This window comes from Ictidomys tridecemlineatus, chromosome 9, assembly GCF_052094955.1.
Source record: "Ictidomys tridecemlineatus isolate mIctTri1 chromosome 9, mIctTri1.hap1, whole genome shotgun sequence".
Classification (NCBI taxonomy): Eukaryota; Metazoa; Chordata; class Mammalia; order Rodentia; family Sciuridae; genus Ictidomys; species Ictidomys tridecemlineatus.
This window is the reverse complement of record NC_135485.1, coordinates 56,273,694-56,293,131: the sequence shown is the minus strand read 5'-3', so window position 1 is coordinate 56,293,131 and position 19,438 is coordinate 56,273,694. Positions and strand designations below refer to the sequence as shown.

Sequence of the window (19,438 nt, the reverse complement as noted above, 5' to 3'; positions counted from 1 at the left end):
CCACCCCGGCCCCTCAGTTTTTATTAAAAGGGATAAAAATACCTTCCTCTCAAGGGTTGAAGATTAAGCCAAGTAATATACATAAAATCACTTATGTGGTTTCCGACATTTCGGAGTAAACGTTCCATAATCACTGAGATGAGTGGACAGATATCCAACCTAGGACTGACCTTTCATGGTTTGGTATAGCATGAATTCAGACAAAAATGGTCTTACCGTTCGTTGGTGACAGCATCATCTTGGGAAACCAGAAATATCTCCTTTCACTTGTGATCATAGATATAGATTATGGACTCTAGTTTTTACATGCACACACACAAAAAAACAAGTTGTGTTTCAAATAATTCAAATGCCCTATTAGTTTCTCCATATTTTCTTGGAATGTGGATAATTTGTTTCCGGATATATAATTTTCATTTATGAATGCAGCACAGTTAATTTACATGCTGCTGAGGCCATAGGCAGGGCAGCCAGACTGCCTGTGTTGGAATCACAGTCCCACTCACTCAGTGACTCTGCACCTCTGTTTCTTCACCTGTAGAAGGGGGTTGATAATGACACCAACTTCAGAGCTTGTTATAATGATGGATTTAGTACTTGTCAATCTCTTGGAACAGTGTCTGGTGATTATTTCAGAACAGTGACCCCCTAAGCCTGGTTTTGCAGTCCCTCTAGAGAGTTGTGGAATCTTTAAAAATTATTCTCAGTTTTCCAATTTTATTTTATAAGGTGTTTATTTGATAAACATTCATTCATGACTTAGTAAACATTAAGATCTTGCTCCCTTGGCTTTTTTCCCTCCTATATGGGAAATACTCTTGTTAAAAATGACCATCAGCTAATAGATCACTGGTCAGCTGAAGACTGACATGATATGAGAGCAATTATAAGTATGTTAAGGTTTGACCTTCCAGCATGGCTTCATTGGCTTACAACATACTGAAGCACTACTTACTGAGAAATTCAGTTCAAGCTTGTTCAGCCACTGAACCCAGAGCTCATAATTAGAAAAACATTGTAATAGATAAGCTAGTCATTGTTGGGCCTTTTATAGGCAAGATTATTATTTTAAAATGCCACATTTACCGAGTGTGAGGGCACACGCCTGTAATCCCTGTGGCTTGGGAGGCTGAGGCAGGAGGATTGTGAGTTTAAAAGCCAGCCTCAGCAATGGCGAGGCGCTAAGCAACTCAGTGAGATCCTGTCTCTAAATACAATACAAAATAGGGCTGGGGATGTGGCTCAGTTTTCAAGTGCCCCTGAGTTCAATCCCTGGTACCAACCAACAAACAAAAACACAACAAACATGCCATATTTAGTAAATTTATTAAAGAAATATTTAACTGGGAAGAGACTATACATATTTGCAAAATTTAATTACATTCTTCAAACTAAAAACTTCCTCTTACATGCGAATGAAAGTGAAATTTCCACACCTTTTCAATCCTATGTGCTACATATTTTTGATATTTCAAGATATTTCTAAGTGCTGTCTTTGTATTTGGACCTTGGAGTAAAGTCACCTACCTATCCAGCAGGAGGCCATTCTCCCCCACTTATTCTAGGTCCTTCAGCAATAGGTGACATTACATATTTTCTCCTTTGCTTGAATCACAGTTTAGCTTCAATCAATGGTTGTTTCTGAGCTTGGGTTTTTGTTTGTATTTTGAAACACTGTATCAGTTGAAAGATTGGCATTAAGGGATCTCCTTACTTGAGAAATACAGGCTTTGCAGGAATTAACTGCCTCAGCTCTTGTGAAGCATAGGCTCTAGAATAGCCAGGCAATAAATCCTTTCTTAAAGAAAATTTAAGTTGCACAGAAATCTTTTCAAGGTGCAGAAGTTAATCTTCTTGACACTTAAGTAATTCTTCATATTGCTAGTATCTCTTTGTGTTCTAATGCACCTGAGAATAAAGGTGAAATATTTATTAATGGAAAGGTACTTGATATTACAACAGATAAGTTTGGTTCAAATGTCCTTAGACAAATTTCTATGTAATTTTTAAGTTTCTGTCACAAGTCAGAGAATTCTATGGGTAGCCCACAAATCACTGAGCTGTTTCTCATCTAGTGTTGCTTAGTCGAGTCCCAGCTGGGTATAAGATTCATAACTGTCACCTCAGACTTAGTGCATTTGCTGAGTTGACGCCATATGAAGATTATATTGATAGAGACTTGCAAGATTGAAGGGAGCTAGCCCCACTTAGAGAGCTAGTTGACATTGGTTATTCCACTTTAAGAAGGCCATGGAATAAAAGGAGGCCACTTGGGGAGGGGAAGGAATGGTGAACAGATCTGGAACCATGGCCACAGAAAACCAGATGAAGGAACAGGATAGGACAGGCCATGTTGTGTTTTTTCAGAGGGGAGAAGTAGTTGCGGAGGTGGTGAATGCAAGAGTACAGAAGAGGTTGGGTGCAGTGGCACATGCCTGTAATCCCAGCATCTTGGGAGGCTGAGACAGGAGGATTGTGAGTTCAAAGCCAGTCTCAGCAATTTAGCAAGGCCCTAGCAACTCAGTGAGACCCTGTCTATAAATGACAAACAAAAAAATAGAACTGGGGATGTGGTTCAATGATTAAGTGCCCCTGAGTTCAATCCCTGGTCCCCCACTCCAAAGGAAAAAAAGGAGTAATAGAAGAATATTCCCTAGAATATTGAAGGATCAGGGGAGAGAAAGAGAGGGAGAGATGGAAGGAGGGAGGGAGAGAGAGAGGGAGGGAGAGAGAGAGAGAAAGACAAGAAGAAGAAGAGGAGGAGGAGAAAGAGGAGGAGGGGGAGAGAAGGAGGGGGAGGGGAGGAAAATGAGGAGAGGACAGGGGGCAGAGAGAAGGGGAGATTCCGTAGAAGTAGTATATATGGAACTTTCTATTTTTGGACCCTGGGTTCAGAGCTTTCACACTTTGATTGATTGAAACAATGTAAGTTTAAAATTATTTTAAAGAGTGCTTTGGCACACTGAAACTATTCATTATGTATATTGCCCTTGGATGAAATGGGAAATCCTGGGGATTTTTAAAAATTCCTTGTCATGAGGTTTTTAAGCACAGTGAATAGTATGGAGGGAATTTTATCATTTCCTGCTTCTCCAAACTTAAAACTTCAAAAACAAGTCCTAATCACAAGTATCTTTGCTTATGTAGATGAGACATATTAATAATGTTTAAGTGACAGGGTTTCAGTAAAATGAAGAAGTTAGAATTACTCATGAACACAGTGGAGGACAACTTTTTATTCTTATGTTTAAAAGAACTGTGTTCTTATCAATTTCAAGCAATGAAAACAATGTTAGTTTCTTTGAAGAAGAAGGGGAGACTCCTAAGTCTTGCATTTTTACCTTGTCACCCTCTTGTTTTATCTTGACAGCTGCAACGAAGGCTACACTGGGGCCAGGTGTGAGAGAGTTGACTTGTTTTACCTAAGAGGAGATAGAGGACAGATTTTGGTGATTTGTTTGATAGCAGTTATGGTCATTTTTATCATTTTAGTCATTGGTGTCTGCACATGCTGTCAGTAAGTATTTTTTAAGTTTAATTTTAATTATCTTGCTCTTTGTTTTCATTTCTTCTTTTCTTCCTTCTTTATTACCTTCTCTTTCCCTTTTGCTTCAATTGAAATAAATCTATTTTTGATGCTTGCCATCAATAATATTGAAGTATTTATTTACATTGAAGCCCCTGATACACAATTTTTATCATTTTATTGGAAACAAGTATTATTATTTGAAACAAATTTTGTTTTAAAATTTTTAGGTTGGCCACATTAAGATATGTGCAATTATTTATTTTATGTGCAAATAATGATTACACATTCTTTCCCCTACTTTTCATTTTAAATCCCAAATTTGAGAGTCAAGAACCAGCATGCTTTTTCTTTGATGCACAGTGGCTTGCTGTAAGGATCTTTGTTTGTTTGTTTTGTACTGGGCATTGACTGAACCCAAGGGTGCTCTACCAGTGAGCTACATTCCCAGCCCTTGATGATTTTTGTTTTGAGACATGATCTCCCTAAATGGCCAAGGTAGGCCTTGAATTTGCAATCCTCCTGCCTCAGCATTCAGAGTCATTGGGATTACAGGTGTGTGTGCCACTGTACTTAGCACTGAATTATTTAATTTAATTTAATTTTTTTAGCCACAGCAGCTCCACCACATAGAATGGTGAAAAGGTGTTCTGTGTAAGTGTCGTCTTCTTGTCTTAAGGAGCTAGCCAGCTTCCTAAATGGTTGCCTCTACTTCTGTGTTGTGTTCCCCTCTCAAAGTGCATGTCTCATGATTCCTTTCCTTACAATGTTCTTGGGAGAAAAACAGCAGCAGAGTCTGACTTTTTGTCCCAGTTCTGTCATTGTGTATCTTTGAGACTTCAGGCAAATTTCTTAATACCTTTGAACTTTAGTTTTCTGTGAAACAAAAATATTAAATCAGTTGATATGTAGAATTTCTTCTATTATAAAAATTGAAAAAATACTTTTGAGCGTATATACTTTATGATAGGAAGAAATATTCATAATACCAAGTTTGGGGCAGAGAAAGAATTATGCAGACCTTGGAAATAGCCTATTTTGTAACATGAACTTTGAAATGTATTTTCAGGAAGCTGGACTGTCTAGACGCTTAAATAGTAATTCAGAGGCTATGTTTACTCTCTTGTTTTCTTATATCTGTTCCTAGTTTCTACCGTTTCTTTTCTATACACTAAATAATGCTCCCTGAAAAGTTTTCTTGTGCCAACTATTCTCCACCAACACTAATGAGCCATATTCTTCCTATTTAGACAATTAGACTTAACCCACTCTGTTGCCTATTGTAGCTATCATTGGAGTAGAAAAAGAGACAGTTTAAAAGAAAATCCAATCTACTTAAGAAAAAAAGCAACTTACCCATTTTTAATAGTCTAGAAACAAAACTATACACTTTTGTTGAATCATTTTGTATTCACATGAACTAACAGGCCCATATTAATTTCTAACATATTTTTTTCTAAGTCCTCTTCGGAAACACCGTAAAAGAAAGAAGAAGGAAGAAGAAATGGAAGCTCTGGATAAAGATATAACTCCTATAAATGAAGACATTCAAGAGACTAATATTGCTTAAGAGTAAGTAGATGGGAAACTATTCCAGTGAATATAAGTGGTGAGATGCCAAATAATCAATGGTTGAAATTTGATTATTTTTAAAAACACCTAAAAGTATTTGGATTCTTTTTTCTCCTTAGAACCTGAAGGCAAATAAATTACTCTGTCATAGTTTTCATTCTAATTCTGCATGGTCATAGTGATTATACGTTTTCTTCCTCATTTGGGGGCATAAGGAAGAGGTATCTTTAACTTATATTTGCTAAGCATTCACCATATTCCAGTGCTCTCCAAAGCCCTTTAAATGAATCAGTCAGGATTTCAGTAGGAATCACAAATCCACTTGAATAATCCCAGGAAATTTTGTGGAGGGCTGTGTGAGGGCCGGTTGAAAGCAACTCCCAAGGATTGTGGAGACTGCCTGAGTTTGGCAGTGGCAGGGAGCTCTGGGGTAAGAATTACCCTAGAGCCAGAGGCTTGCTGGAGGAGTACCCATTCAGCAGGAACCCTAGTGGAATAAACAACCACTGCTGGGACCTTAACAATGGAAGAGGAAACATCAAATGAAATACCCAAGACTTCTTCCTGCCTTCAGACCTGCTACTGGCACTTTCTACTAGCTGAGTCCAACCAGAATCCAGAGAGCCATCTGTACTAACCAGCCCCCTGGATATGCAGCAAGACAGAGAAAGCTGCTAGGGGGCACACAGAGCAGGACTGGCAGAATCCAGCAAGACAGTTTTAGTGGGACAACATCAATCTGACTCAGACTGGCTTAAAACTGAGGCCATGTATTGACTCACTTGAATGGAAGCCCAGAGGAAGGTAGGCTTCACACTTGGTCAAACCGGAGACTCACACTAAAAAAACAGGTTATTTTTCCCCTTTCGCTCACTGTTCAAAGAGTTGGCTTCATCCTTGGCCAGTTGTTCTAGATCACAGGAAAGACCGGCAGCAATGGGGCCACAGGTTTCCTCAGTCACATGCAGCAGGAGAGTGGTATCTTTCCATGGCCCTCTCAACTGCACAAAGAATCTCCTTTCTCTGACCATCCCAGATGCTCAATGGGATGCAATAAATGCCTGTTGAGAAATTATATTGTTCTACTAATCTAATACAAAGACCACCCTAGTGAATTGAATCCACAAATGCTACCTTTATATTTGTAATTATTGTCATTATTACATAGTGTATTTTTTTTAAATGGCTGCTCTTATTTTCTTTATTTTCACAGGCTGATGGCTGGTGGCAAGTTATAAAAAGCCTTGCTCCTTTGAAAATGGACAGAACATGTCTCAGGAAAACAGCCAGTTGAAATGAATTTTAAATATTCTATTTACTTTTTATTTGTATCTTCAGTTTGTGTTGTTTATTATTGTTTTTAATAATAATAATTTTATTATAGTCTATAATTGGGGGAAAAAACACCTGAGTAGGTATCAACAATAAGAAAGGAATTTGAATAAACTTTCACATAAGTTTTGTCACCTGGATTATTAGTTAAGTAAAAAAGTGGGAAGGAGTTTAGATCTTAGGGACTGAATTAATAAAGCTACTATTTTCATATACATATTGTGTGCCAAGAATTTGAAATATGTTATTTTATTTGATCCTTTCAATAATCTGTGAGACACATAAGATCCTTATTTCCCAGATGTGGAAAGAAGCCAAAAGAAGTTAAATAATTTAACCTAAATTTAGAGTTAGGAATTGGTGGAGCTTGGATTTGAACCAAGCTTTACTCAGATTTAAAGTTGGTGCTCTTAATGATCATTTTTGTCACTTTGCATTGGTGACCTCACTCAATGATGTAAGATTTCATATTGCACTGCACTTTGCTATGATTCTGAGATGTCAAGGCCATTTTCCTGCAGGAACACAGAAGGCCGAGTCCCAGCGAATGTTGCGGTTACCATCATGCTTTCTGTGGAGTTGAATTTTACTATGTTTCTTTGCTCCTTTATAAAGTGTCAATGACATGAATAAATTTTTACATTATTAAAACAAACAGATTTACCCCATAGTTAGAATAATGAATAGAGGTGGAAAAGTAAATTCCTGACATTGTTTAAGCCCTGAAAAAAGTATTTATGCTCAATAAAATATAAAGCACCAGAAGAGGCTGTCAATATCAGTGACAGCACTGCAGACCCCGGGAAGACATTAGTGATGAACACACCCCTCATTCTGTGTCCTTCTAAGCAACAGCATCTGTGAATGCTCTCAGGTGAATTTTAGTGCATGAACGTAGCATCCATTACCATCTTGCAAATGCTCCTTCAACTCCATGATAGCTTTACTAAAGACTGCATTAAATTCCAAATAGTAGAAATCAACATTGAGTCAATATTCCATAGAAAATGGAACTTCCTACATTCACTAGGAGAATCACTTACAAAAACCAATAAAAAATGTCTCCAAATTTCTGCATTTTGTGACTGTCAGCCAACTAGCTTCTTTTCCAGGATCTTTTAAAATTTTACTTCACAATGTAAATCCGAAAGCCAAGGTAAAGCAGAGAATTCAGACAAAAGTTGAAACTGTATATCTTTTTCTAGTGTTTTGAGTGAGGGAAGGCAGTGACTATGTATTACACAGAAATAGTTCACCTATGGATAAGAGCCAATTCAAACAACTGACAATGTTCACAATTGATTTTTTCTTCTGACTTAATTGTTGTCCTTGACACATGATTACATCCAATTTGCTCATGTTATATGTGCTACATTTTCAAAAGTCTCCAAAGGGATCATTCATACCCTCTTTCTTCCCCAGTCTTCTTTGATACTAAATGAGTTTGGGGAAAATGTCCCTTATTGAATTAAAACACAAGACAATTTTATAAATGTATCTTCTTTACCGAACCAAGGTTGTCTGACCAATAAATCTCTCAAGCCAACTCAGGCTTGGGATTTCCACTTTGATACTAAAAATTTTAAAGGTGTGTTTTGAAATTCTGATGTCAACATGAATTTCAAGTACTTTCCTGTCTTTTCAAAATGTGTTTTATAATTATTTTTGCATATATTAAATGACTTTGTTTATGTAAACTGTCAATAATATCATGTAATAAAATACATTTATTTTTAAAACAAAGCAAACACTTCTACTTGGAAAATTTCTATTGATAGCATGGAATATTAATAGGAATAAACTTGAACATTACTGTTTTAAAAACTTTATACTTTAGAGAACTATTCATTAATGCATTTATATAGCGAAGTTAGACAATGGATTTTCTTTAGAAGTGAGCATTATTTGAAATGTGTTGGGCACCCATGGGACTGTCTGCCCAATACCCAGACCCCATCTTTGAACTCCACCTCCAGTTGTATTTGGTCAGTCTAAGGTGGGCACTCAGTCAAATCAGAACAATTAGTCATTCCCACGGGAGTTAGGAACTCAATATCAGTCTGTTTTGGGTCCTTGGAGTAAAAACAATGTGCATTCTGAAGCTTCGACAGTTATGTTTTGCTTGAACAAGAAAAACAAAGGACACTGGTCAGCAAAGAGAAGAATAAATCAATAAAGAACAGAGCTGAGATATAATTTTCCTGACAGAGTTAGATGCTGGTTGTACATACTGTGGAATTTTAGTCTCACTCTATCTCTGGGCTCCATGAGGCATGTTAGTATCTTTGTAATAAATTCCTCATTTCCCTTAAGCTAGGTCTGTTTAGGTTTCAGTAACCTCACCAACTCAGGAGCTCTGGAGGAAGATTGCAGAGAAGTTTTCTTTAATGCAGTAATTGTGTCCTCTGTGAAACAGAATTTTGAATCATCATTTTTAAGGAGTACCTGCTACTGTATTAGGAATATTTCCAGTAAAAACTCTGCATTTTTCTCCATCCAGACATTCAGAAGATTATGGAGAAGGAGCAGGGAATTGAGTGAGCATTAATTGGGCACCACTGTATTACAGGTGTGCCACCCACTGTGAGGAATGCTAAAGAGGAACAGGAAAGGATTTTTGAGAGCCTTTGAACTGATAATTTCAATATAAACATAGTGCTAGAGTGGTTTATTTTTAGTGTCAACTTGACTGAATTAAGGAATACCTGGAAACTTGACAAAGTATTATTTTATATTTCCAGAGGAAATTAGCGTGGGAGTCTGAGTGACTAGTTGGGAGTAGACTAGTGGTTGGGAACCATACCATCTACTTGGCCAGGGGCCCACAGACAGCGAATACAGAAGGTGAGCTGGGGATATAGACTTTTTGTTTTCTTTTCTTGCTGCCTTGGATGTCAGAACTCCAGGCTGTCTAATCTTTAGACTCCAGGACATACATCAGTGGCCTCCAGGCCTCAGCCTTAGACTGGGAGACATACCACTGGTTTCTCTGGTTCTAAGGCCTTTGTCTTGGGTTGGCCATTCTACTGGCACTCCAGGATCTCCAGCCTGCATGTGGCTTGCTGTGAACTTTCAGACACAACTACTGCATGAGCCAATTCCCCTAGTAAATACCCTCTCATACATCTGTGTACACACCCTGCCAGTTCTGTGTCTTCAGAGAACCCTGACTAATACAGGTGCTCTGAAAGAAGCTGGAAGCATTATGGAAACAGACAGCAAGATACTGTGGCCAGCTTGGAAAGAATCCAGAAAGTTCCTGGAGGAAATGACATCTAAGTTGATGATTGGCTCTGGGAAATCATCCTCTCTGCCCTAAATTCTGGGAAACCTCAAATATTTCTTGCATTCTTGTCAGATTCTACAGAATTCCTTTAAAAGCAGTAGAGGAACCAGTGGGGGGAGAGCAGTAATCTAGAGCTTCACTCTTTGTTCCAGGCTTCCCTGGGCACTGCAGGCGAGAGTATGTGGGCATGTGAGTTGTAAGATGAGATGTTGCCGGTTTGAATGATCTTATATGATTAAGTGATGGCCTTGGTTAGAAGAAAGATTTTCATTTCTTTCCCACAGTAAATTATGTAGGCCTTTCACATTTTGTATTCTATTTCATTGACCATCATGTAATAGAGATTAAAATTCTGAGTCAAGTAACTGCTGTTCAGATAAGATCTGCATTGTGCAAAATTTTGTGAAGAAAATCAAGGACATATTTCAGTGCCCATGGCTTCAAGATCAAACTATGACTTAAAAAGTTCTTCTTATTATTATATTCTGCATCTCGTTATTAAAACAGCCATATCATTTCATTCATTCCTCCAAAATTATTTATTCTGTACCAAGTACCTTAGGGCTGGGACTATACCATTTACCTTAAACAGTTAAAAAGAAAAACAGCTCTCTGACCTCATAAAGCTTATCTTTCAGTGGATCCAATCTTTCATGGCATGAATTTAAAACAAGTCTTCTCCAAGAAGTTCTGTTACCCAAAGGACATGGGTACAGACTTTTAACCTAAAGAATTATCCTGGAGCATGAAACTCAAGATGAGCTCTCACAGAAGAATATGGTGGGATTTGCAGATTTCCCTTATCCTGAGTAATCTACATATTTTAATAATGAATATTAAGAGCAGAAAAATATAGTCACGCTTTTTTGATGCAACAATGTCTGTTTACATATTTTTTTCTATGCTTGATGAATATTGGCACTGCCATTGGGCATCTGCTCTTCTTCAATGAATCCTCTATGCTTCCAAGCATTTTTTTCTGCAAAGGAACCTGTTTGCATGTGATCATCCTTGGCAGCCAAGCATTGATGTAAGAACATGATGTGCGAATAGTTCACTCTTGCCTATTTACAAGTGTTACTGGAGCCTAGGAATGTGTATCATAATAACATCTTGTTGGCACTTCTGTAAGCTCCACATTCTTCCCCAGGACCTGTCAGCTCTTGGTGGTTGGAGTAGTCTAAAATTGTTTATTAGGAAACAATATATGCTACAGAATTCCAAAAACTGTATCAGTAATTATTTTCAAAAGGAAAATAATTAAGGTTGTTTCTGGAAATTTCCAAATATGGATTTTGAAGTATGCTTAATTCACAATTCTATCAGTACTTGTATTCGGCAAGACATGTTAACCAAACATGATTTAAAGGGCTTTCCTTCCATGCTTTTAAATTCTCACTTATGTTTAAATTGCAAAGCTAAATATAATAAATATGCCACAGAAGTACTTCAAGTGGCTTGTTTTCTTCATCTTCTCTTGTTAGTTTACTTAAAAAGAGTCAAACAAATAAAATTCTTCACAACCTGTGCATAGTGGCACAAACCTGTAATCCTAGTAACTCAGGAGGCTGAGGCAGGAGGATCACAAATTCAAAGCCAACCTCAATAACTTAGCAAAGTCCTAAGCTATTTAGTGAGAGCCTGCCTCAAAATAAAAAGGGCTGGAGATGTGGCTGATAGTTAAGTCCCCCAGGGTTCAATCTCCAGTACACCTCACCAAATCTTTACAGATACAGAACTCTTTAATATTGCTTGCTATGGCAAATATAATTACTCTTATAAGATGTGTGCAGAATAATAAAGTATATTGAGAGTCTGTGATCCAAGCTTAACAGAGATGTTCAGTGTTTTGGGTTATAGTAAGAATGGGAAAAGAACTTGTGTCTGGTTTGCTCTTGAAAATATTTTTTGAAATTCTACAATGTGAAAACATTAAAATAAACCTATGTTAAGTATATTCTTTTGTAACATCCTATGAACATTTTTATTTACTCAAAGGATCAGAGCTAGTAATTCAAAAACATAATTTACATAATGTTTTGTGTCTGGTCAATTGGTTTTTATCTGTTTATTCTAAAGCAAAGATAATCTATTCTTGCCAAGCACAGTAGCACACACCTGTTATCCCAGAGGCTCCGGATCTAAGGCAGGAGGATTACAAGTTCAAAGCCAACCTCAGCTATTTAGGGAAGTCCTAAGCAATTTAGTATGACTTTGTCTCAAAAGAAGAAGAAAAAGACTGGGGATGTGGCTCAATAGCTAAGCATCCCTGGGTTCAATCCTAGTACCAAAATAATAATAATAAAAATCATCATCATCATCATCTATTATTGTGAACTGTGTCACCACTCCTCTGCCTCCTAATGACAACTGAACTTCAAAATATCTGAACTCTTTACCAAACCAATTTTCCTGATCATAACATAAATGCCATGGGGTTGGAGGGAACTTATATCTGAACTATCACAATGCAAACATTATGAGCATAGTGTATTCAGACAGACCTGGGCTTCAATCTCAGGAATGCTACTTAACTGTGAAGCCCTGGGAAAATTACTTCACCCATTAATGTTTTCATCTACAGAGTTTAAATAACTTAAGGTGAGCTAAGAGGATTAAATGAGATTATGCCAATACATTTCTTGTCCTGGTACCTGAAATATTTTAAGTACTCTCTAGGTACAAGTCCAATTAATGTTAGATATCATCACTAAGATCAGTGAAATAGGGAGTGATGGTGCTACTGATGATGATGCTCTTTAATCACTTATGGAAAAGGACAAATTCCCCTTTGAAGTGGAGTCATTGCACTGGTACAGTGGAAAGTCTTGTGTTTTTATGGACTCGTGATCTCTATGGAAAAGAATGTTTCTATTTCTATTGGAACACATCACCACTAGGTGAGGAATTCCAGCTCAGGGACCCATTTATGTCCCTACACTTTTCCTTCTTCTCTTTATTACTCCTTCCTTAAGCATACCCAATGAGAAAAATTAATCCCATTGAAAATGATCAAAGACCCAATCATGTTTAAAATTTTGTTGAGGCAGAGGTAAGTTAGGTACTTTTGATGTCTCTTCATCATCAATGTTTGTTTAAAAATAACTTAGGTAGGACACTGGGAATAATCTCTCATTCGTTATTCAAATTATCATGCCATTTGATTATACCTAGATGATAAACCTGACGCTCAGGCAGCCTAAGTAAGAGGTCTTGAACTGTTTGGAAAGTGGCAACTATTACTGATTTAAAGAAGGTACCTAAGATATTGCTCTACTGTAATGTTTATATAAATAATAATGATGAGACACATGTACATTTTGTTATTCAAATGGAATATGTGCTTTCAAATGTAATCTATTCTACCTAGTTGGTTGAAATAGAAATCCTATGGTAGGGTGGGAGTATGTCACAAATTTCATCGTATATGGAGTATACCATAAATCATGGACATTATGTAAATTGATATTCAAGGTAACAATTAATTGTCAATAGCCCTGGGCCAAGTCATATTAGAGCTGGAGGCAAAAGGAAGAGTATGTGCCTCTATATACTCCTTGAAATATCCTCATATATTTTGAACCAAGTAGAAAAAAAAATAATAAAAAGTTCTGTAATCAAAGAACATGTTGTATGTAAAACTTTGCATTGAACACTCTGTTCACACACCTTTGTCAACCCTCACAAACCTATTCTGCCGGGACCCAATGGTCCCAGGACAGGGAATTGCAGGTGGATTACAAATAGACTGTTCCCATTGCAAAAGAATGCAAAAGTCATCCCAGCTTGTTTTCATTTATAATTTTGACATTTTATTCATCATGGATTTTTGTATGAAGTTTGATTATTTATTTTGGTTCCTGAGGTTTTTGGTGTCCCCTTAAATCAGGGGACAAAGCAAGTGAGTGCCTCATTCTTGTCACTCTTATCCCAGCCCTGGTTCTTCACCAAAGACACAACAGGAGACTAAACTTAGAAGAATTTCTAATCAATTTTTCATAAACTAACAAAATCTCCACTAGAGAAAAGGAATTTTGGGTTTTTGCAATCCTCACCAATATTCTAGAGATTGAATTCAAAGGTCTTTGAATTGAATACACACACACACACACACACACACAAGTTATACATGGACACAATATTTTTATTTTGTTTATTTTAAAATTAGATTTCCTTTTTTTCTTTTTTAAAATTCTAATTTGTTATGTATGACATCAGAATGCATTACAATTCATATTACACATATAGAGCACAAATTTTCATATCTCTGGTTATACACAAAGTAAAGTCACTCCATTCGTGTCTTCATACATGTACTTAGAGTAATGATCCATCTCATTCCACCATCTTTCCTACCCCCATGCTCCCTCCTTTCCCTCCCTCCCCTTTGCTCTATCTAGAGTTCATTTAATCCACCCATGCTCCTTCCGCTCAACCCCATTATGAGTCAGCATCCTCATATCAAAGAAAACATTCAGCATTTGGTTTTTTGGGATTGGCTTACTTCACTTAGCATTATATTCTCCAACTCCATCCATTTACCTGCAAATGCTATGATTTTATTCTCTTTTAATGATGAATAATATTTCTTTGTGTATATATACCACATTTATATACATATCATTATCCATTTATCAACTGAAGGGCATCTAGATTGGTTCCACAGTTTAGCTATTGCTTATTTATTTATATGTGGTGCTGAGGCTACAACACAGTGCCTCACATATGCAAGGCAAGCACTATGCCACTGAGCCACAACCCCAGCGCTGAATTGAGTTTTAATATAAATTCCATTACTTACCAACGATATGATTTCTGGTAAACTACATAAATTTGTGCAGCCTCAGTTTCTTACTCTGTAAACTTGATATAATACTACCCACCCATGTCCTAGTGGTGAGCTCAGTAAAGCTCCTGGCCAGGGCTGGCTTCATGGGTGTGCAATTGGTTGCACACAGGGCCTGGTACTTAGAATGGCCGAACACTTTAAATTCTTAATTTTTGAACAAAGTGCCCAGAATTCTCACCTAGCACTAGACTACACAGTTTACATAGCTGTCCTGACCATAGCAGAGTACTTGTGATACAGTAGGGACTCAGGAAGCACTAGGGAAACCAGCTGGATTGCAGTTGGTTTGTGGATGCAATGTTCACAGAGTGTTTGCCTTGTGCTCAGCACACATGGATGCGAGGGTTTCAGAAAAGCACTATGTTGGTTATGGTCCTTGTCTTCTATGAAGGCAAACCAAGACAGAGTGGAAAAAGACCACGGAGAGCGGCTAGGGGTTAACAGACTGATGTTGGCTGTGAATGCAACTATATTTCAGAGAAGAAAAGGCTTTTTCCTCCCTTTTGAATTGTCCAATCTGGGAAACAAGATCTTCTCTAGAAAAGAGGTCTTCAGGCCTCAGAGCCGTATCATTATCCACTAGAGTTGGATCTTCTCTGCTGAGGCCAGGAGGTGTGCTCTAAGGAGGTAGCTTCTGCAGCACCTCCTCTCCCCTGGCATGGACAGCCATGAACGGCCTTCCATAAGCTTCCAGTCTTGGCCCATCCTTCTGGACACCCACCAGTGGGCTTGGGTGAGGTCTAGAACTTTCAGAGGGGTCACAATTTACCAGGTTTGGGTCCCCTTTTGCCTGACCTTCTTCTTGATTCCTGGCAATCAGCTGATAGTGTTGTTCTCACTTTTTCGACATCCTGCACACACAACATTCATTTCTTTCATTTTCTTTTTTTAGGCAATACAAATAGAACAGACTTAAGATGCAAAGCTTGCTTATGATTTCATCAGTTTGGTTTCTTATTCCTCTAGCAACATATCCTCTGGTAAAACAAAATCTGATAACCTGCTTTCTGCCCCAAATTTCCAAAGTGTAGGAACACAAAAACCTGCGTACTCCTGGGAGGGAAGAGAAACACATTTCTGTTATGTCTAGTAGCAATACGTGCCCAATATGGGCTAATGCATGAATGCAGTTGTTTTTCTCCACAGCAGGCCACTCTGGGAAATCCTCAACAAATTATCCTTCTATGTAAAATAAGGCAGGGGGTAGTAAGTATTTATATAAGGTTGCCTGGCTGGCAGATTTTATGTTTTCTGATTTGGGGGGGGGGTGTTTTTAGCTTCTTCTGAGGAGGTTTGAACTTAAATCAAATTTATCCTCTCCCTGCTACACTCCTGCTGTGTAGAGATGCTTTGAGCTGCCCCAGAGCCTACCTTGAGGAGGTCAGCTGACGACCAGGACAAGGGAATTGTCTTTCTCTTCTTGTTTCGGATGCTGCCCACTTTTCCTTGTACCAAGTGTGTTCTACACTTATGGGATGTACCTATTTCTGCTCTGAGGTTTTGGTGACTACTCCCAAACTGTTCCAGTAAAGAATAGGAAGGGAGAAATGTGCACCCACTGGGTCACCCCAGGCCTTCAGAGGGATGCAGCTCCCTGGCTCTGCCATTCTGCTCCCTCTTCCAAGCCTTCTTCCTTTAATCATTACATCCTCGTCGCCTGGCTCTTTCCTTGTCCACACTCAGCTGCCTCTGGTCTTTCTGGTATCTCAAGGTAGAGCAGCTTCAACACCATGGAATGCCCCTGTCTTTTCAGAGAAGGGGTGGGCTTTCTCTTGGTTTCTGCTGACTTCTTCCTTACTCTCTCCTAGGCAAGGTGGGGAAGTAGGATGCTTCTGCTAGACACCCTCTTATTAAGCATTTGATCAAGCAAATTGTCCCTGAGAGGATTCACTCTCTGTGATGTCTCTCAGAGAGAAATCTGGACCACTTGCATCAGTGAGTTGTTAAAATCTAGTTCATGAAAATGAATACCTTGGCATTATCATGCTAGGCAAGAATTTATCCTCCTTCCACCCCCATCTCCTTAGGTTGCATCTCAAAGAATTCTGTCTGTAATAAAGAGCACCCCAGGAGAAGGCAGGGGGAGTTTTTTTGTTCACATCACTACAGGGGTTTAGACAAAGCAAGTCCCAGGAGGAAAGCTGCTGTATCTTGTATATTGCTAAGAGCTCTGTGGGATGGATAGGAGTCAATAGTTGAGAGAGTAAAGTGAAAAATTCCACTTTTAGAGAACAACTATTACAAACAAGATCATATGGGTTTGTAAATGTGCTGTACAGATCAGTGCTTCCGGATTTAAAAACAAAACAAAACAAAAAAACAACCCCCCCCCCAAAAAAAATCCAGCTGGTTAAATTTGAATTTTAGGTAAACAACAAATGGCATGGTATTGTAAGTATGTTCCAAATGGTGCTGTTTCCTTGGACATCTAGTAGTTTTATTTTGCTAAATTGACAACTCTCTTATGGAATAGCAGAGCATGGGTTGTAAAGAGGAATATGCTTAAAATGAGGCCGTTGGATTGGGCAAACAAGATAATCATGCACCTGTTATGTCATGCAAAGATTTCACACTTTACTAGATGGAACAGATAAAAGGTTTTGAGCAGGAAAGTGACATGCTCAGATGTGTAATTTAGGAAGATGATTCTGCAGGCATTGTACAGGGTAAACTAGAAAGTGGAGAGGTAAGGAGCAGGAGAAATAATAGGAGCTGGAATTAGAAGGTAAAAATGTAAAGACTGTGATATAGTGAAGACATTTTGGAGAGGGAATACATAATTTTATGATCTGCTAAATGGAAGAGAAGCAAGAGTTCCCAAGAAAGATAGCTCCCCACAAGTGACCAGGGAGCACTGCTGTGAAGAATTGGGATATGAACTGGAGGAGGAAGAGCTGACCAGGGATAGAGGCTTGGTGAAGTCACACGGATATTGACTTTGCTTTCAAAATATTGGATTTGAGCTCTCCAGAAACATCTTTATAGACAAATTCAGCAAGTAATTTGGAGTATAGTACAGCAATCCCTCATTCTCAGTCCCATTTTTTATGGTTTCAGTTCCCTTGTCAACCACAGTCAAAACATCAAGTGGAAAATTAAGGAAATCAACAATGTATACATCTAAAATTGTTCACTGTTTCTATGTAGTATGAGGAATTCTTGCCCTGTCCCACTTCAGCCAGCCCAGGTGTGAGTCATCCCTTTGTCTCTTGCATTTACAATGTGTACACTGCTTGCCCACTCATCTTAGCAGCAATCTGGATGATCAGATTGGAAGTTGTATTTTCATTGTGCTTGTGTTCAAGTAACTCTAATTTTACTTAATAATGGCCCCAAATTGCAAAAGTAGTGAAAATGGCAATTTGGGCGTGTCAAAGAGAAGCTCTAGCATGCTTCCCTTCAGTGAAAATGTGAAAGTTTTTTATGTAAGAAAGAAGGAGAAAAGATTGTGTGCTGAGGTTGCTAAGATCTATGGTAAGAAGGAATCTGCTTGTGAAATTGTGAAGAAGGAAAAAGAAATTTATTCTAGTTCTGATGTTGTACCTCAAACTGCAAAAGTTTCAGCACAGTGCATCTAAGTGTTCAGTTAGGATGGAAAAGGTATAAAATGTGTATGAACATAAATAGAAGAAAATAGTATATATAGGGCTTGGTGTTATCCACAGTTTTAGGCATCCACTGGAGATCTTGGAACATGAAATTCCCCTTTGATAAGAAGGAACTAGCAAAAAAGAAATAACCCACTATGGGCTAAGGAACAGAACAGGTACTTCAGAGAAAAAGAAATACTAATGGTCAACAAATATAGGAGAAAATGTTCAACACCTCTAGCAATTAGATAAATACAAATTAAAAGCTACACTCAAATTTCATCTCACTCCTGTCAGAATGGCAATTATCAAGAATACAAGTAATGGCTTCGGGTTGTGATGGAACCTGTTCTGAGGTTGCTGGGTCCTAAAGAGTGAAGATTTAAATCCAGGGTCATGGTAAAATACCATGAAGTTCATTGCCAGGATTGTGATGATACAGGAAGGGAATGTGGAAGGTGCATACAAGACCCTGAACAGAATCTTTAGCATAGATGGGCCCAGTGAGGACATTAAACAACGAAGATACTATGAGAAACTTGCCTCAAACCACAGTAGGAAATCTATGAAACCTGCTGGCAGATCTACAACATGCAAATGGCTCGAAACATCAACTTTTTGATGTGAAAGAATCGGGCAGATCCATTGCAGGGCTGCTGAGATGTGGATAGGAGGCCCACATCTAGTTTGTCTACACCTCTTTTTCTAAAATAAACTCAAATCACCCATATGCAAGAAAACTTGTATGTAAAGAAGCAAACCCACTGGTCAGCAGTAGACAAACCCTCTTTCTTATTAAGTGAAAGAGAAACTGAGTCCAAAAGTAGTCTAGGAGAAGAATGATGGTTGTCAAAGGATAGGGAAGGGGGCAATCAGGAATTGTTTAATGGGCATAAAGTGTCAGTTTGCAAATCTGAATACATTCTGAAGATAGACAGAGATGGCGGCAAAAAAAGTAAAAATGGTAATTTTTATAAAAGTATTTACAATAAATATGTTTAAGTCTAGGATAGGTGAGAAAAATTTCCAAACTGTGGTGGGACATATACCTACCATTTTCTACCCACTTTTATAAACCCTAAAGCAAAATCTTTTGGGAAAAAAACATCTGTTACTTTTTACTGAGCTACTCCTTCCATTCCTGTGCAAGTGTTGAACAAAGAGGAGAGGAATTATGTATGTATTTGGAATAAATTCTGCTTCCAAAATACCTTAAAAAAAGAATACAAGTAACAATAAATGTTTGCAAAGATATGGGGAAATAGGTACACTTATACATTGAA

At 38.0% G+C, this 19,438-nt stretch overlaps 1 protein-coding gene and 1 pseudogene across 2 annotated transcripts in view; both read left to right on the top strand.

The window, feature by feature from the left end:
* The window catches only part of Btc (betacellulin), a 50,925-nt gene extending 44,280 nt beyond the window's left edge, over positions 1 to 6,645 (top strand). For both annotated transcript variants that reach the window (XM_078021415.1, XM_078021414.1), the window contains 3 exons: positions 3,371 to 3,517; positions 4,988 to 5,098; positions 6,312 to 6,645. In XM_078021415.1, coding sequence (XP_077877541.1) covers positions 3,371 to 3,517; positions 4,988 to 5,096 — 256 coding nt within the window. In that variant the 3' untranslated portion in view covers positions 5,097 to 5,098; positions 6,312 to 6,645. The remainder of the gene's footprint in view (positions 1 to 3,370; positions 3,518 to 4,987; positions 5,099 to 6,311) is intronic.
* An 11,919-nt stretch (positions 6,646 to 18,564) lies between these two features.
* On the top strand, positions 18,565 to 18,815 carry LOC101962212 (small ribosomal subunit protein bS21m pseudogene; annotated as a pseudogene).
* The last annotated feature ends 623 nt before the right edge of the window (positions 18,816 to 19,438 follow it).